Source organism: Mugil cephalus, chromosome 10 (genome assembly GCF_022458985.1).
Source record: "Mugil cephalus isolate CIBA_MC_2020 chromosome 10, CIBA_Mcephalus_1.1, whole genome shotgun sequence".
In the NCBI taxonomy this organism is placed as follows: domain Eukaryota; kingdom Metazoa; phylum Chordata; class Actinopteri; order Mugiliformes; family Mugilidae; genus Mugil; species Mugil cephalus.
The window spans coordinates 7907490-7925910 of NC_061779.1; the positions used below are offsets into that span (position 1 = coordinate 7907490).

Genomic DNA, 18421 nt, shown 5'->3' on the forward strand with positions numbered 1-18421 from the left:
GTAGGCTGTGGTTTATTAAATTGTAGTGTGATGTAGCAGCATGTGTTTCTTTTATTCTGACCAACCTTTAAGTGAACAGTTTTTCATTTAGTTCAATTCAGTTTAAAGTAACTCATCCAAAGTGATCATACAGTATATTTCCCCTAGAGCAGTGATTCTCCATCGTGACCCAAAAGTGGGAGTGTCATTGATTCACACTCCTTAACAGTAGGTTAACCTAGAAAAAGATACACAAAGTTTGTTAATTTAGCATGACAAAGCGCAGGTGCAACCCAGATTATATGAGATATGGACTTACATATATTGAGGAGAAAGGAGGACAAAAACCTCAGTATGTTTTGTGCAGTGAGTGTTTAGAAAAAAGGCTAAAGTTAACTTGAGTGAAGAGTTTTGGTTTTAATTCAAATGCAGCTAATTGAGTGTAAAATGGACATTTATCATTTCGTTTGTGTTCTCATACTGTCATATTCCAGACTCCATTTTCATTCAATAAATTTGAGAATTTTAAATTTCTGAGAATCACTGCTCTATAGTATCCAATGTTTTGGACTGTACTTGACTCGACATTTGACTCGATTGTTGCGGGCTGCAGTACCGTTCCTCACCTGAGGGGAAGAACTGGCGCTGTTTGGAAAACGGCTGCCTCGGAGCGCTGCCGGTCTATTCTTCTTCTGCGTTTCCTCCACAACAAACACAGCGGCTCCTGGATCGATGAGGGCTTCAAGACAGCGCGATATAAGAGGAAATGTGAGAGGTAGCGGTTAGTTTTGGACTTAAATAAAACAAATGAAGCCGGATATTCACTACTAAGCAGGGGTGGAAGCTGTGTGCCGGTAGCTAAGGAGCTGATGTAGTAAGTTAGTGCCGAGCTCGTCAACCAAACTTCACCGCTGTTGCTAACAGTAACGGGTGAACTTGGTGAAATCAGAAAGCATTTCAATAAAGATAAACAAGTAAGTATATCTAACTATCATCACTATTTTTTTAAAATTATATATAGCGTTATATATAGCGAATTCTTAATTGTTAGTGGTACGTGTTCAGACTTAAAGTTTAGGATTGATATTAGCATCTAACGTTATATTAAAGCAGAAAGAAGTATCTGTGTACATCTGTCTCTGAATAAAGTGCTTAAAGATCCCTACCGCTGTCAGCTTTTGTTCTCTTACCAATGAATCTGGTGACTTTCACTGTATAATCCATCTCTTTCTAATATCCTACCATAGCATGATTTATATAAATTGTAAGTGTGCTTTTAAAAGTGGTAGGCAAACAAAGCTTACCACTGTAGATTACTATTTTAAATGTCTTAAAAATATAGTTGTGTTCATTATTTATGGTGTAAATTACAGCTCCCTTTCAAACTTGCAAACACAAGCTATATAACAAATGTTGCTAGAGTCACGAATGTCTGTCACTTGCAAATTGTCGATAACTTAAATTAATTCCTCCTCCACGATCTTGTGTTAGTTGAAATTAAAGTTGTTTTTAGAAGTTGAAAAAACGGTCTTCATCCATAGGATTTTGTACGACGGAATATCTTTAAAACGTTCAGTGCCATAAATACTTGTCTCTTATATTTCCTCATGCAGGGGGTTCAGGAAAAGTCTGTTAAACTGCTCCTTTTCTTTCTTCTCACTTTCCATTTAAAAACGCAGATCTGTGCTTGTGATGTAGTCGTCCGTACTCTCCACTTGTCTAACTATCTACTGAGGAGGGGCTTTGGGACTATTCTTTAATGGCAGCGATGGACGAAGACACCCCGACCTTGAAGCCCAGACGCATCCAGAATCAGAACGTTGTCCATCGCCTTGAGAGACGCAGGATCTCCTCTGGTCGTCCTGGAGCTCACTGGTACCGAGTGCGCTGTTTCCACCAGAACCTGTTCCCTAACTTCACCGTGGTCAATGTGGAGAAGCCTCCCTGTTTCCTCAGGAAGTTCTCACCAGATGGACGCTGCTTCATCGCTTTCTCCTCTGACCAAACCTCCTTGGAGGTAAGAAGAGAGACCCCCCCCACCTCGTTTCCTTATTTCTGTTCTATTCCAGTTTTTTGATTTGTCAGAAGGACTCAGACTAAAATAGCTTGTGTAGCTACCAAATTTACCTGAGACCAAAAGATGAAGAGTAAACTCTTCTCCAATGTTCCTCTTTCAGATTTATGAATACCAAGGCTGCCAGGCGGCTCAGGACCTGCTGAGAGGTCAAGAGGGAGAGACTCTTCTAACGGCCAACGACCAACGCTCCCTCAACATTAGAGGCCGTCTGTTTGAGCGCTTCTTCTCTTTGCTTCATGTTACTAACGTGGCCTCAAACGGAGAACACCTCAACCGGGAGTGCAGTCTCTTCACAGACGACTGCCGCTATGTCATTGTCGGGTCAGCCGTTTATGTCCCAGAGGAGCCACCACCGTACTTCTTTGAGGTAACAACGCCAACTTAGTACCAATTCAAAAGCAAAAAAATGGAAAAATGCATCTCTCTAAATTTGACCGCTGAGTCACGTTGCTCCTTTCATCCATCAGGTCTATCGCAATAACGAATCTGTGACTCCCAACCCCCGGTCTCCTCTTGAAGATTACTCTCTCCACATTATTGACCTCCACACTGGCAGGCTGTGTGACACCAGGTCCTTTAAGTGTGACAAAATTATCCTATCGCACAATCAGGGACTCTACCTCTACAGGAACATCCTGGCTGTGCTTTCAGTCCAGCAGCAGACCATCCACGTGTTTCAGGTGAGAAGGTTTCTTCTTTAATGTCCAGCAGATACTTTCAGGGTGTTGCCACTTAAGACGTGTATAGTAATTTGTTGTGCTATAATGTAGCTGCTACCCTCAACAAACACAGACTCATCTCAGGCGTGGTCACCTTCGTTTCAGGTGACTCCAGATGGAACGTTTCTAGACGTAAGGACTATTGGTCGGTTCTGTTACGAGGACGACCTCCTGACTCTTTCAGCTGTTTATACAGAGGCTCAGGCTGAGAGCATGCCCGGCTTCCCTCGCCTGTACACCGACAAAACTATCAACTCCCTCAAGCACCGGCTGCTGGTCTACCTCTGGAGAAGGGCCGAGCAAGACGGCAGCGCCACCGCTAAGAGGAGGTAATAAATCAGTTGGTTCTGTTTGCCCAAGTTCTCAATGCCCAGTGTCTTCAGATGTTCCTGTTTGACCAAAATCTTAAAGATGTCGAGGGAAAGAGCTGAGAGGTTCTGAGAGGTTAAAAACACCAAACAGAATATTTTTGTTTGTTTTTCTTTTTTAAAAAAAGTGGACTTCATGATTCAAGATCACTTTATTGATCCTCACAAGTAAATTGTTTTGTCCAAGCGTCCCAAGATAACAAAGAACATATATATGAACCAGACATGGACATAAGAATAAGAGTCAAAATAAAATAAAATAATCTTAAAAAAAAAAAAAAAGAATAAGAATGAGGTAGTAAGAATTACAGAAGATGATATACAATCCAATTTACATGGGATATACAAGCAATTACGTACAGACATGAGATATACAGACGTTTTTAGGTTTCTCAGTCCCAAAGTGTCTCAGTGTGGATCCAAAGTGTCTCAGTGTGAGGTTATATAAAGTGTCTTGTGTGCCGATGCGCAACAGACAGTGCAATCAGCCAAGCCATTCAACATTAGGCCACTAACAGTTAGAGTTGTGTGTTCTGATGGCTGTGGGGATGAATGACCTCCTGAAGCGCTCCGTCCTGCAGCTCAGCGACATGAACCGTTGGCTGCAGCTGCTTTCCTGTCCAGTCTGGGTGGGGTGAAGGGGGTGAGTGTCCAAGTCCAAGATGCTCCGTACCCTCCTCACGTAGCACATTTCAGTGATGGTCCCCACAGAGTCCAGACTCCTCCCCAGAACCGAACCAGCCCAGCGAATTAGCTTGTCCTGTTCATTGTCTGCGGGCTGCCACCCCAACAGACGTCAGCATGCAGCACAGCACTCTCAACAACAGACTTGTAAAACATGTGCAGCATTTCACTGCGCACATCAAACGATTTTAGCCTGCGCAGAAAGTGGAGCCGACTCTGTCCTTTTTGAAACAAGGGGATGGGGGTTCACTTGCTGTTATTACAATTTCATATGGTGAAAGCCTTCACCTGCTCTCTCCTTTACCCTGAAGATGTTGTTTTGCTCTGTGAAGTAGTTGTGATGAGTATTTGCTGTTTTTTTTTATTATCCACATTAAACAAAACTGTTGTGTGACTTCACCTGCTACCAAGGTGCATGGAGAGGAAAAGAAACTGCATGAACGTCATTATGGGAAATTATGGCATTATACACTGAACTTGCTTTTTGAATTATTTTAATTAAATATTTTTTTACAACTCTCACAGGACCGCTTTACAGAGCAGTTGGCATGGCAACTGGTGGTTGCCTTTATGTCACATCCTGTTCCTATAGCGTCAAATAACAAACTAAAATGAAAGTTATCCTGAAAATTGATACTTGAAGATCCATCAGTGTTATATTAACTACATAAAGTGACTGAAGCCATCCTTGAAACAGGTTTATTTGACGTTTACTTTAGTGTTTCAATTCAGCCCAAGTCCCATCCACCATCCAACATGGAGAGGGTGGAGCTTATGACCTATACTGCAGCCAGTCACCAGGGGGAGCTCTACTTGCTTTGGCTTCTCTATTGAGGAGCAGTTCTGCCATCCGTCTTTATTCCATCTAGAAAGAAGTGAAGTTAACAGGCCTCTGGAGCTTCTCATCTCTGAGTTAGGTCTGGAGGCTGTATCAGCTGCTGTAACCTTCTCTGTAGCTGCATTGTGGGTAATGCAGGAACCAGACTTGACAAGTTCAAACACAGATTGGAGAATACAGAACGATTATGATGAAAGTGGAACAACAACATGTTTTATGTCGTTGGCATAGTGCATTCTGGGATATCTGCCAATGCATCTTTGATGAAACTAGTAGGGCAAGAACACTTTCGGGTATTTGGATGCGTGCTTGGGCAGAGAGTAATGATGATTCACAAGAAAACACATTGAGACACATCCTGTATGTCTAGTTGCATCAGTTTAGATCCTCTCGTTGTTCATTCATAGTTAATTAGTAGTTATTTCAGCAGCGAATGGACTGCCCAGACATATCTTACATAAAAATGATGTTTAGTATTAATTCATTACAACTTCAATGTTTTTGGGGTTTGCCTGTCAGGTTTTTCCAGTTTTTCGATCAGCTGAGACGGTTGAGGATGTGGAAGATGCAGCTGCTGGACGAGCATCACCTCTTCATTAAATACACCAGCGAGGACGTAGTCACACTCAGAGTCACCGACCCCTCACAGGTAGCAGCACACACATACACAAATAGATCCTCCTAGTGTGAATTCCTGCCTCTACCCTCTTTGTTGCTTTCTCCCGCCTCGCGGTCTGTCTTTTGTTGTTTGTGCTCTAGCAGGAATTCCTCTTTCACGTCTCCAAGGACACATTAGTCCTACAGATTCTGTTCAGTCGCTGCGTCTCATTCAATGTGACAATAAACAAATCTAATTACAGTTCAGTTTAATATATAAATATAGCCATACATCGATTGGCCACAACAGTAAAACCACTGACAAGAGACGTAAATAAAATTCACCGTGCTGTAACGATGTTCTGCTGGGAATCTTTTGGACCTGGGATTCATGTGGATGTTAGTTAGACATCTAGACCAGACCAGGCGCCTCCACTCCATAGCAATGACACTCGGTGGCAAAAACGCTTTAGAAACAACTCAAAAAAACATGAAGAACAGCACACGGTGTTGACCTGGCCTCCAAATTCACTAGATCCCAAACTGATGAAGTATCTGTGGGATGATCCACAGAGGCTCCTCCCTTCAACCCATAGACCCCCACTAACACAACTGTTCTAGAGGAACAAGAGAGACCTACACAATATAAGTACAATAATGTAGTGGTCATAATGTTATGCCTGATTCGTGTGTAAAATCTATGTTATATTGTAAATCACAAGAAAGCATTAAAATCATAGTTAAACTACAATAACTGCTCTTTTTTACTCCTGAAAACCATGGTCATGATTAAAGAAAACAGGTCTTCAGTAAGAAGAAAAAAAAAAAATGTATTCTCTCCTCTCTTCTTCTCTTGAAGCCGTCCTTCTTCGTTGTGTACAACATGGTGTCCACGGAGGTGCTGGCTGTCTTTGAGAACACCTCCGACCAGCTGCTGGAGCTGTTTGAGAATTTCTGTGACCTGTTCCGAAATGCAACGCTGCACAGCCAGGCCGTCCAGTTCCCCTGCTCGGCCTCGTCCAATAACTACGCACGGCAGGTGCAGAGAAGGTACCGACCGGAGGAGCATCCCGTGAACCGCAAGAAAATCACCATTTTGAATTGAAAAACTAAAAAAAAAGCATTCCTCTGAGTGTATGCATTAGAGGTTGAGTATAATTCGGGTGGCAAACGGCCGCCGGGATGGTTTCTGATGTCATGCAGCCAAATGTCAGGTAGGATTTGAAGAGGGTGGTTAGGAAGTGAAGCAGATCAGCAGCGATCGCCTGGAGGAGGAGGAGGAGGAAGAGGAAGAGGGAGGAAGGAGTTTTAGGACTTAATCTGGATATAGAAGAGAGACATTAAGACAGTCAGCGTGGCTGGAGGAGCTGTGATTGAATTTGGCCGCCCGATTCGCCAGCGTAGGTGACAAAATCCTCTGTGGAGGGGTGAGGCGTAAAGGGGCGAGGTGGAGCGCTTGAGTAAGGGCGAGAAGATAAAGGATAGTTTGAGCAAGGGAAAATAGCTCAGAATTGGATTTTAGAGTGGTGGAAATTGATGTCAGAAAGAGGGAGCGGAGAAATTGTGAGCTGGCGAGCACATTGAACGAAACCAGATTTGTACCACTTACAAGTGCCGAGCACGGAGCTCGGTTCAGGAGGTTTCAGGCTGAGGGGTAACAGGTAGGACTGGAGATATGGCAGCGCAAAAGTATGTGAGAGTACGTCTAAAAAAAAAATAAAATAAAATAAAAAAATAGGGATGTAGAGCTTAAAAGGGAAAACAGACAAGGGAGTGTGAGACCACCGAGTCACGGCTGAGTACTGCAGATGTCGAGTGAGAGTTGAGGGGGGGGGCGTCTATAATTTAGCCAAGAATGTCTCGCAGATGTTTCTTTGAATGAATACGAAGGCAGTAAATGGCTATTTTTAGACTTGCTGTTGGATCATATGGAGGGTTTGAGCTCTCTCCAGACACTGAGGATTATAGATGCACTTATATACCTGTGTGTGTTTGTGTGTCTGCCCCTTCAGATTTAAGGACACCATAGTGAACGCCAAGTACGGCGGTCACACGGAGGCGGTGCGTCGGCTGCTGGGTCAGCTGCCCATCAGCGCCCAGTCGTACAGCAGCAGCCCTTACCTCGACCTCTCCCTCTTCAGCTACGATGACAAGTGGGTGTCGGTGATGGAGAGGCCCAAGACCTGCGGAGACCACCCCATCAGGTACGTGCTCCCAAACCACATGCGGAGAGATTTGATGAATTAATGTAAGAGAAAATGGGGAGAGTCAAAGTCGGGTTATTAGCTTTATCCAGCTTTCAAAGAGATCACCCGCGTGTCTTCATCGTGTAACTAAAGGCTGTGACGCACCAAGATGACGGTCGGGGATTCGCCAGAGTCGAGCAGATTAGTCTAGTCAGAGCTCTGTCTGCAGCTTTTCTGCCGATTCATCGTCATGAATTGGATCCTATATTTATTGACCAGGTTCCCTGGCGTTTTACTTGCTCTGTTCTGCCTTTTTTTTATTCTACTTTTATCTGTTCCTATTGTATGTATATTGTATAATGGAAGCATGGAAGCTGCCAGTTGCTCTTGGTTGGATTAGTAGTTGTCTGATTTCACAGGAAACACAGAAAAGAAGTCAATCAATCAATCAAACTGTATTTATATAGCACTTTTCATGCAATAAGGATACCAGACAAAATGTAAAAACAAACATTAGCATCCGTCCTGGCGAATGTGATCACAAGCGACCATCTTAAAATACAACCAGGGCGCACTGAGATTGTATTTGAGATTTGCATCTTGGTCACATTTGTCGTCATTCCTTCAGTAGTGTGAACATGCAGTGAATCACATTAAAGACCACCTACTTAACAGGGGGGTTCCTGCATCAGCCTCATTCATTCAGAAAAAACATTAACAACACATGGCCGCTGTTGTAAATGGTCACCGTAAAAGGAAAAGGCCCCACAAATGATGTCTGTTCGTTAGTAACGAGAGCCTTTTAAAATATTCCGTCCTTGTAGCTGTTAACTTACAAGAATTGACTAATTACATTACTAAATATAACGTGTTGGGATGTGGTGAATTATTGATTGGATCATGCTGATGTATAAGAAGCTGCTTGTAGTTACTATTTGCTCAATAATCAATAATGATCCCTTTATCACCTGGAGATTATGGTGCATATGGAAGCTTCCAGGGTTTGGGTTATTATCCATAATGGCAGGGATCAATAAATAATAACTCAAAGTGTGCGCCCAAGTCACAACGCACACACAAACAACAGCGGAGATCCATTCGTTTCCTGCTGTTATTAGATGTTCTACTGTGCCCCTGTTGATGTCGGAGTTTATTTTCATACAGAGAGCGAAACTGAGATCGTACCCTGAGCCCAAGTGTGAACAAGTGTGAAAGCTGGCTACTTGTATTTCCCAGATACACAAATTTTCACAACAACAGGATCATCTAGAATACATAAACTGTAGACCAGCTGATCAGCTTGATTGTCCTAGCTAATAGTAGCTCGTCCTAAAAGATCGACACAAACTACTGCCTCCTGCTGGTGTGAAGGGTTATTTCCTTTGCACACGTGAAGAACACGTGTTATCTGCAGTCTTTGTGGTGTGTTCAAGACTTCATTGTTGGCAGTCCTTTGATATTGTCACATGGCATCATCTACTCTTGGTTAACCTAATTAAAATGAATCAGTTTTTATAACTGGTTAAATTCCAGGTATGTATTTAGTGGGCTAGTTTTCACTGTGCTTCCACTGTAGAGTAGCGTCTCCATCGTGCTGGATCAAGTTTGACTGTCCTAAGTCAAGAATGTTCAGTCTATCAGAAAAATCATCATCAGATTCATCAGGAGTGAGAACGATAATCGGCAGCAGCCCCGAGTTCAGCCCGAGACATCCGCACCTGCATCAGAACGGGTCCCTGTCATAAGAATCCAGCGGAGTGAACTACATGCGGAGTCTCTGTCTCTCACCCCACAGGTTTTACGCCCGTGACTCCGGCCTGCTGAAGTTTAAGATCCAGGCGGGTCTGCTGGGACGGCCGGTCAACCACGCCGTGCGCCGCCTGGTCGCCTTCACCTTCCACCCCTTCGAGCCTTTCGCCATCTCCGTCCAGCGCACCAACGCCGAGTACGTGGTCAACTTCCACATGAGACATGTCTGCGCGTGAGGAGCTCGTGTGACTTAAGTGGACTCTACAGGCCAGGCCGGCTGGGATTCTGTCAGCGGCGACCGGTGACAATGCAACAAACAAGTTGTCCTCCGTCAGGAGGCTCAAAACACTTTGTTCTGTTAGTCCCCGTCTCCTACTCCAGAGAAATCAGCAGTCCTCTCCCTGCATTCTTCCTCTGATGGAGACCACTGTTTCCTTTCCTCTTTTCCCCCGCCATCACGCAGTGGTCACTCCACCTCTGCCCCTCCTTCCCATCAGCAAGAAGGCAGCAATTCTGCCTTTTCCCTTTGCCTCCTCTTTTCCCCCTTCCTCCGCAGAACAAAGAGAGACCTGTAGGGAGGAGAGGCTGGAATAAGTGTAAATGGAGATGTGGAGAGAGTGATTGATGTGCGACGGAGGTGGGAGCTGTAGGTAGCCGGACCTCTTAGAAGGAACCAAAGGTGTTTTCTTTTTTCCTGCCGTGCACATTCATGCCAGAATTGCTCGTCCGATTGGTCTGCGACCGGTTGTTCAGCAAACTTTCTTTTTTCCTCACACAATGGGGAAATTAATCATTTATTTTATATTATTTTTACATTTTTTTAAACATATTACTGTATATATATTTTATGACAATAAAAATCATCTAAATTTTGTTGTGCGTAGTTTTAAGCATTTGTTCATATATTAGAGTAGAGAGCTCCCATCTCTTTTTATTTTTTCATTGTGTGTGAGAACGGAAAAGCTTTGATGTAAAAAAAACCTCCAAACATCCCAATTCTCCTTTAGTATTCTGTATTTTTCCGAATCGATTAGACTCATATCTTATTTGACTTAAATAAACATCGGATTATGTTGTCATTCGTTTGAACGTCGCACAGGGAGCAGGACGAGACAAAGTGTCGGTGTCATCATATTTAATTTGAACGCTGATCCCTGCAGTCTGTTCCCCCGCCGCGTATAGGATGATAACGTTGTTGTTTTATACCGGATCCATCTGTTCTCCGCGCTAAAGCACCGGACATCTGTTTAGCTCAAATGTGTCATTCAAAAACACATGCAGCTACAAACAAATCTGCAAATATGCAAATGAGCTAACACACCACCAAAACCCAGCCACCCACCCACCCACCTACTCCTGGCAACCGCACTCACATGTATAATAAACACAAGATGCACACACCGAGGGCAGCTGCAGAGAGGTCACGGCAGTGTGTCAGCAGGTGCTGAGGGATTAAGTGTACTCCTAGCCTCTGGTTACACACCACAGTGGACATGGGAGGTTTGAGGGGTTTAAGGCAAAGGGGAAGACGGTATTTAGAAAGATAAAGGGAGCAGACGAGTGATAAAACAGGTCAGAGGAAGGTAGAGATGGGGGGAATCAGCAGTGTGGTTTGAGTGCAGTTTAATGCAGCTGCCTGGCACAGCAAAGACTTATCTTGTGGATCAAGGCTTAAGGAGGCCATGTTATGTCATTGTCATTATTGTGTGTTTGTGTAAGATGGTGTGTGACAACAAGCTGTGATAATCAACTAATTACAGGAAGCGCACACAGCAGGCGCAGACAGGCCTACATATAGGAGGACGCAGTGTCTGTTGCCATCATCTACTGCAAACAGGCTGCTTATAGAAAGTCAGGGGTTGTGTTGGATGTGAATGTAGTTTTCTGCAGGAGATTTAAACCTCAACTTGCCTCACATCTACAGGAAACAACTATTTGCCCACTGATGTTTAATAGCCAATAAGGCCGCAGTGAAGTTTGGGGCTGATGCTGAGCTCAGAAAATAGATGGCTACACGAACCCGATGCCTCCCAGTACTTAGTACAATGACAAATATGTTGTATCTGGCTCATTCCTAAGAATCAGGTAAACTCAGAGCCTTCTCGCTGACCTTGGTTGCTACGGAAACATAACCGCTCTCTGCTTGGTAACCTAGTCTTTTCTAATTGCCGTCGTCTTGGCAACAGCGCAACCAATGTAATCCAGAAAAGGCCACAATCCAAAGTGTTTCCTGTCGCAGCGCTCGTCTCCGCCACGGCTCCGTCTCTGACCGTGCACAGACACGTTTCATCATTTAGGCGACAAGAATCCCTGAAAATATTACAAACCTGCGTGAGGCGGAGGCTTTGCAGGAGTGGCACGGGACTGCACACAGATATATAAAACCTGCAACGTAAAGCGTCTTCTGTTTAAGGGAGTTTTGTTCTCATAGTTGAAGACAAAAGCAGTATTTGGTTTGGGAGGTTAAAAGGAAATTAGGAAATTCACACAGGGTTGTGTTTCATTAATTTCCTGGAGGAGTTCCTTAACCTCAATGCAATTTGACTGTAAACCAAAAGTACACCTAAAATAGAGATAAATGGACAAAACATCTATTTGTTGACATACTTTGCCAATGGATAACTGAATAAAATGTTTAGATAGAAGTCAAGGGTGAGTGGATGGAAAAGAAAATAGCTAATAGTATTCAATAAATGGTTCAAATATTTACCTAAAAGTCACAGATGAGTTGTTTACTAATATTAACTGAAAAAGATTGAAAAACTTAACCAAAACTCATGGGTAAATAGTTGAAATATTTAACTAAAGTCAAGGATAAGTGACTGATGCACATTATTTTGTTAAATGTCAAGGATAAATCATAGAAATGTTTGAAATAAATTCAAGATTAATAGTTGAAATGTTTTGCTAAAGGTCAAGGATAAATGCTTGAAATATTTGGATAAAAGTCATGGGTTAATGGTTTAAATATTATCTGAAGTCATGGACATATGGTAGAAATATCTAATATTGACAAAATGTAAATAGTTCCAGATAAATGGTTAAAATATCTATTTGTTGACATAATTTGGATAATTGGATAAAATATTTAGATAGAAGTAAAGGGTAAGTGGATGGAAAAAAATAATGAGCAGTATTCAATAAATTAAATGTTTAGATAAAGTTGTGAATAAATGGTTCAAATATTTCCCTAAAAGTCACAGATAAGTGGTTTACTAATATTAAGCGAAAAAGGTTGTAAAACTTTACTAAAAGTCATGGGTAAATGGTTGAAATATTGAACTAAAGTCAAGGATACACAGCTGATGTACAGTATTTTGTTAAATGTCAAAGACAAATCATTGAAGTGTTTGGCAGAAATTCAAGGATTAATAGTTGAAATGTTTTGCTAAAGGTCAAGGATAAATCCTAGAAATATTTGGATAAAAGTCATGAGTTAATGGTTTAAATATTTATTTAAAGTCATGGACAAATTGTAGAAATAATTAAGATTGATAAAATTTAACTAAATCCTGGATAAACTGTTGAAATATTAAGTAAAAGTAATTGTTTAATGGCTGAAATATCTAACTAGTTGTAGATAAATGTTTGGGATTAATGCGATGATGTGAACCAGAATTTCATTTTCTGACTCAGGGAAACTTCAACAAAAATGTTGTATGCCATCTTTCACCAGCAGAAGCCAAACTCCTCTTCTAGTGTTTATCCATCCTGGCCTGACGTACGTGACAAATACATTTGTTGCACAATCGCTGCATCACCATCGTCCCACTCCGCCATGATGGATTTATTGAGCTGCGGTTCAGGTTTACTACTCAACCTGATTAGAAATATAGGTGTGCAGCCCAAGGAAGAACAGATAATCATATGGATACAATGTGAGTGAAAAAAGGTCAGAAAAGATTTACGAGGAAGGGATTTCATTATCCTGTGACATATAAGGAGGAGACAGAATTGACGACTGATGACTGAAGGGCTGCGGTTTTATTACTCTAGAAATGGAGGCTGCTGTTTACTACCCTACCAGTTGGACTTCATTTATTACTCCTACTTCTGCTCTGGTGGCTAAATCCAAATATGAGTGTTTAAACATTTCACAGAGCTAACAAGGCTTATATATCATTTATCATTTATCTTTCAAGCTAACCCAACATTAGAAATATGTATATTTATTCATATTCATGTTTCTGACACATACACAGTTTGGATATTTTCATAAGAGATCATCGATTTTTCTTCCATTTTCATCCACTTATCAGAGATCGAAGGGAGCGGCGTCACCCAATTTTAGTAGTTTCTGCTTCAGTCTCCTTAGATGTTTTCTATGTTTGGCGCATGCCAAAGATTTGACCCTTCTCAAACAGACTATCGTCTTTTCCACAACCGCAGGATGTGTCTTTCCACATGGCTGTTTAAGAAATGAGAAGCTACTCATTGCATCAGTTGGGGTTAAATAACTTGTTGCCAGCTGAAAGATAATTACCATGCAGTAATTAACCAATAGGAGGCTTGTACCTATTTGCTTAAATCCAGGTGGTGACTTTTTTTTTTTTTTCTGGTCCAGGCTGTGTATATTCTATGAGAAAGTGAGCATGCAGGAATAGCTGCATGCATCTAAACGGAGTCTTTCTCTGAACAATTTCATGGAGAAGACGGCTTAAACTAACTCCACATCTCCAAAGCTGAACCCAGCCATCCATACGTAAGGGACATTCACCTGAATATATAAGCTTTTAGAGAGTGGTCATGCGGCAGGTTTATATATTTTAATCCCTGCAAAGCATCTAAACCGATTCTTCCTCTGAACAACTATTTCAGGATAGTCTTTGCACGACGACAGCTTAAACTAAAAACTATGTCCATTTACAATTAATTTACAATTGCAGATCTGCTCCAAACTATCTATATCTATCTATATATATATATATGTCTACACTTCTCATGAAATATAACGGGTCAGTGAGGCTTAGTGCACAGGACCCATCCTCCACCTTCGCACCTTTCATATCCTTCACCTGTTATTGTTATCGACCACACTGGTATTGTTCCCCCACCCTGCAACATATAACACTATAGCAGTGTCAACATTTCATATCACACAAATTAGCCCTTCATCCGTCTGTACAGTTGACCGGGGCCAGTCTTCACCTGCGGAGCCTTCCCGGTGAGACCCATGAAATCACAACACCACCACCTAATGAGCAGGAGGGAGCAGGAAGAAGCCCAAATATTGACGGCTAATATTTGATCGAAGGGTCGGGGGAGTCCCGCGACTCACACGGACACTCACACATGCTCTGCAATATCCCATTTTCGCAGCTTCCCGTTATCAGCTGTCTTTGGCGTGGAAAGGAAGGGGTGGATGCTTCATGTGCACACCTACACACACACACACACACACACAATCCCCGGGCCCTGTGCAACATGCTGAGACGAATACACAGCCTGACAGTGGGAGATCATTTCTGACTGACTTCATTTCTGGCCCAGACACACCCAGCTGGGTGCCAACACATACGCACATACAAACACTAATTTCTCTGCATCCCTACAGCACACACACACACACACATATATACACAAACACACACACACACACACACACACACACACCTGGGTGAGCACTGGTTGAGGGGTTTCAGGTGGAAGTCCAGAGGGGGAGATATCACAGCATGGCCGGCCTAAAAATACAAAGTACTGGGAGGCATTTTGTATGCAAACAGACACGTTCTATCTAATCCTGTAGGAAGAACTGGCAAAGAAAAGGAAGCCTCCATTTGAAGAGGAAACAAAGACATTGTGCATGCGTGTTATCGGAACTAAAAAAAGTTCTTTTGCAGTAGAAGCCGCGCGTTATTAATGTCCGATCGATCAAACTGAGTCGACTGAGTTTATTTATGCAGGATGTAAAGATCTCGTTCCCTTTGACGGTGCATAGGATCAGCAACAGGTGATCAGAGTTCTCCACCTGCTGGAGAAAATTATAAAAAGCTGCAGCTTCTTCTTGGCCCGCTTTCTTTAAAGACATTCTGGATCAAGTAATGGCTTATAGGCAGTCTTATTTCATAATACAGTAAAGAAAACTGATTTAATTAAAGTACTCACATAACAAGCTGGACACCTGTCACTCACCACCACCAGTCTTTTTATCTTTACTCTATTTATTCATACATTCTAGAGGTGTTCTTGATCATGTTCTTGTTCTTGTACCGGAGGGGAGATGCTCTCGCCAATTACACTGTATGCTGAGATGTACAGTGACAATAACATCTATAGAATACTATTCTATTCTATTCTATTCTATTCTATTCTATTCTATTCTATTCAGCGACATCATGTCGGCTCATATTAAAGCAACGCCATGTTAAATGACTTTGATTGCAAACTGACTTGTAACAGAGAGAAAAGCTCCTCTTTCGCAACAGCTCTTGCACAAGTAACTCATAAGAAGTATGTAAAGCATCACAGCAGAGATGAAGACACAAAGGAGGACGTTCACAGAGGAAACCGACTGAATGAAGCAGCAGAGGAACAAAAAAACTACATCACTGATTGTTCTGAGCTCAGCTTTGTCCTCCAGGTCAGATGTGAGACAACAATCAGAAATGCATAGACACATGAACTTTTTATTTTGTCATACAACACTGGGCGCTGGGACACAGAAATGTGGGAGGCCATACACTGCCTCTACATTACTGACGTCTTTTTTGTGTGTCTTTTTGTTTTTGTCTGTGCTTGGAGTTTCTGTGTTTTAGATTACAGTTGCTTTACATCCTCTTTTGCATCCATTTTGGTCATTCTGCATCCCTTTATGATAGTTGTGCATCACATTTTGTGTCTCTTTTTTTTTGGTTGTTTGTGTCCGTTTTGGTGTTTATGTGGTTAGTTTTTTTGTCTCTCTTTGGTCATTTTTAATACATTTTGGTCACTCTCCATTTGTTTATGAATGTTTTGCGCTGCATGTTTTGCGTTATGTTTTTCTTTTCCTTGTGGTCTCTGTGTAGTCCTTTTGTCTCTTTTTAGTCATTTAGTGTCAGTTTTGTGTCTCCTTTTGTACTTTTTTTTGCATCTCTCTTTTTTTTTAAATTTTGCATATCCTTTTGATTGTTTTGTGCTTCTTGTTGTTTGTGTTTTTCTTTGTGGCCTTTTTTTTTCTTTTTGGTTGTTTTGCATCTTTTTGGCTGTTTTGATCATTTGAAGTGTCTCTGCAGTCTTTTGGTTTCCCCCTTTGGCTGTTAGTGGCCTTTTTTGACCTTTTTACATCTCTTTTGGGTTGACTTTACTTATTTATGTATTTTAGCTGTTTGCTGTTTTGTTTTGACCACAAGATGGTACTACAGTGTGTGGAATAAAGTCAGCAGTGGCCCAGGTGATGGCTGGTTTACAGAATGATGCAGTTATCACACAGGACTGTGACTCTTGAATATAATATTATAAAGTAGATTAAACCCATTTAAACAAATCAGACATTTAAACCCCAGGAATCTGCTTTCCACAAACACTAAGAGTGGGCTTTCAGAGAAGCATCCAGTAGTAAAATGTACTTAAGACTCGTTTTGTCCTTGTTAAATTTAATCTATATTTCCAGGCACAAGTGACATCTGTGGTAGATGTGGTTTATCAAATCAAATCAAATCAAACTTTATTTATAGATAAACTACACACTTTTCATTCAAAAAAGTGCAACCAAAAGTGCTTTACACAAATAAAAACATAAAACATTACAAGAAACAAATCAAGAACATACATTTTATAAAAGATGGCAACCTCTCATCACATATGTTTATAATCACATATGTTCCCTGATGCATCCAGTTATTTATTTATTTAAATGAGCACACTGTGCATCATTAATTTATTTATCCATTATTTTAATAATAATCTTTTTCTTTTAATAATCTTTCTCTGTCACTTCCCTTTATATTATAAATATTAGCTTATTTTATGTATTCGTTTTTTCTCTTTCGATTTATGTACTTATTTATCTTCACCTACTAATTTATACACAAAGTAAATTAGTATGTATACATATATGTATATAAAAAAAACGGGGTAGAAAACAGCTGTTAAATAATTCTATATTTTGTATTGATACTAGCTGGTCTCAAATATAATCTAAACTTCTCTGTAATTTAGACTTAAAATTATATAGCTTTTTTTTTTTTGACGTATTATTTTTAATTTGTGTTGTACATACATAAACATACATAAAATGTAATGTGTATTATTATTGTCTTGGTAGGCTCCAGTAAGTTTAGAAGCTAAAAAAACTTCCCAAGCGTTTCTACAAGAACAACTGTTAAAGTCTAACAAATAGATCTTCCTGTCAGTCTCACACCCTGCAAACAATCTTTGTGTGTTTCTTTGTAAAGGTTTTACATCTGCCATTGGTAGTTTTGTATTATTTTGGAATCATTGCACCTGTTTTGGTAATTTTGGTAGTCTATGACGTTACACACAGACCGTCTTATCTGTTTTGCACCCTGAAAACATTATAATAATAAACATATTTATTTTTTAATTTCCCCAGTTAACGTGACTTTAGTACCAGATGATAACGTCAAGTAATTGAGATAATATTAGCCTTAAATTCTTATTCTTATTAGCCACATTGTACATGTTTTTGTTTACATGCTGCATTCTTCGCTCTTCATAATTTGTTGTTGTTTCAATAGGTAATTTAATGTCTAGTCAAGGAAATTAGTCGTTTAGGTAACATTCGCACATTTAGCATCATGCTGAATGAGGTTGAATTGTCCCTGAAAATAAAATAAACAGATAAATAAACTAATGGCTGTCCAAATTTGAAGGTGCAACAGTTGAAACTTACAGGCATGTTCAATATGTTTGAGCTTTATTCACTAACACTGACTTATTTACAGTCATGAAACATAAAAATAGAACATAAACAAAGAAGTAGGTGACCACGCTTTTTACTGGTGTTTTATTATTGCTGTTTTAATGTGTAACACCTTGTCAAGGTACAAGTTGAAGATTAGCAGTTGAGCTAACACTGGTACATTTACAATCATGTTGAATGAGTTTGACTTGTCTCTGAAGATAAAAAAGACAAACAAATAAACAAATAACTGGTGTTTAAACTTTTTTGTGTGTTTTATTTTTGTGTTAATGGTTAATTTAACATCTGGTCAAAGGACAACAGCTGAAGATTAGCAATTTAGCTGACACTATTTACACATTTACAATCATGTTAAATGAATTTC

General features: G+C 40.8%; 1 protein-coding gene across 1 annotated transcript; it reads left to right on the plus strand.

Moving 5' to 3' along the window:
* The first annotated feature begins 681 nt into the window (after window positions 1–681).
* det1 (DET1 partner of COP1 E3 ubiquitin ligase) lies at window positions 682–10070 on the plus strand. Its single transcript, XM_047597552.1, has 9 exons — window positions 682–953; window positions 1659–1996; window positions 2157–2423; window positions 2524–2736; window positions 2881–3104; window positions 5185–5314; window positions 6122–6312; window positions 7275–7466; window positions 9244–10070. Exons 2-9 carry the CDS (start codon window positions 1739–1741, stop codon window positions 9431–9433), a joined length of 1665 nt encoding a protein of 554 aa, XP_047453508.1. The 5' UTR covers window positions 682–953; window positions 1659–1738; the 3' UTR covers window positions 9434–10070.
* Window positions 10071–18421: the final 8351 nt, after the last annotated feature.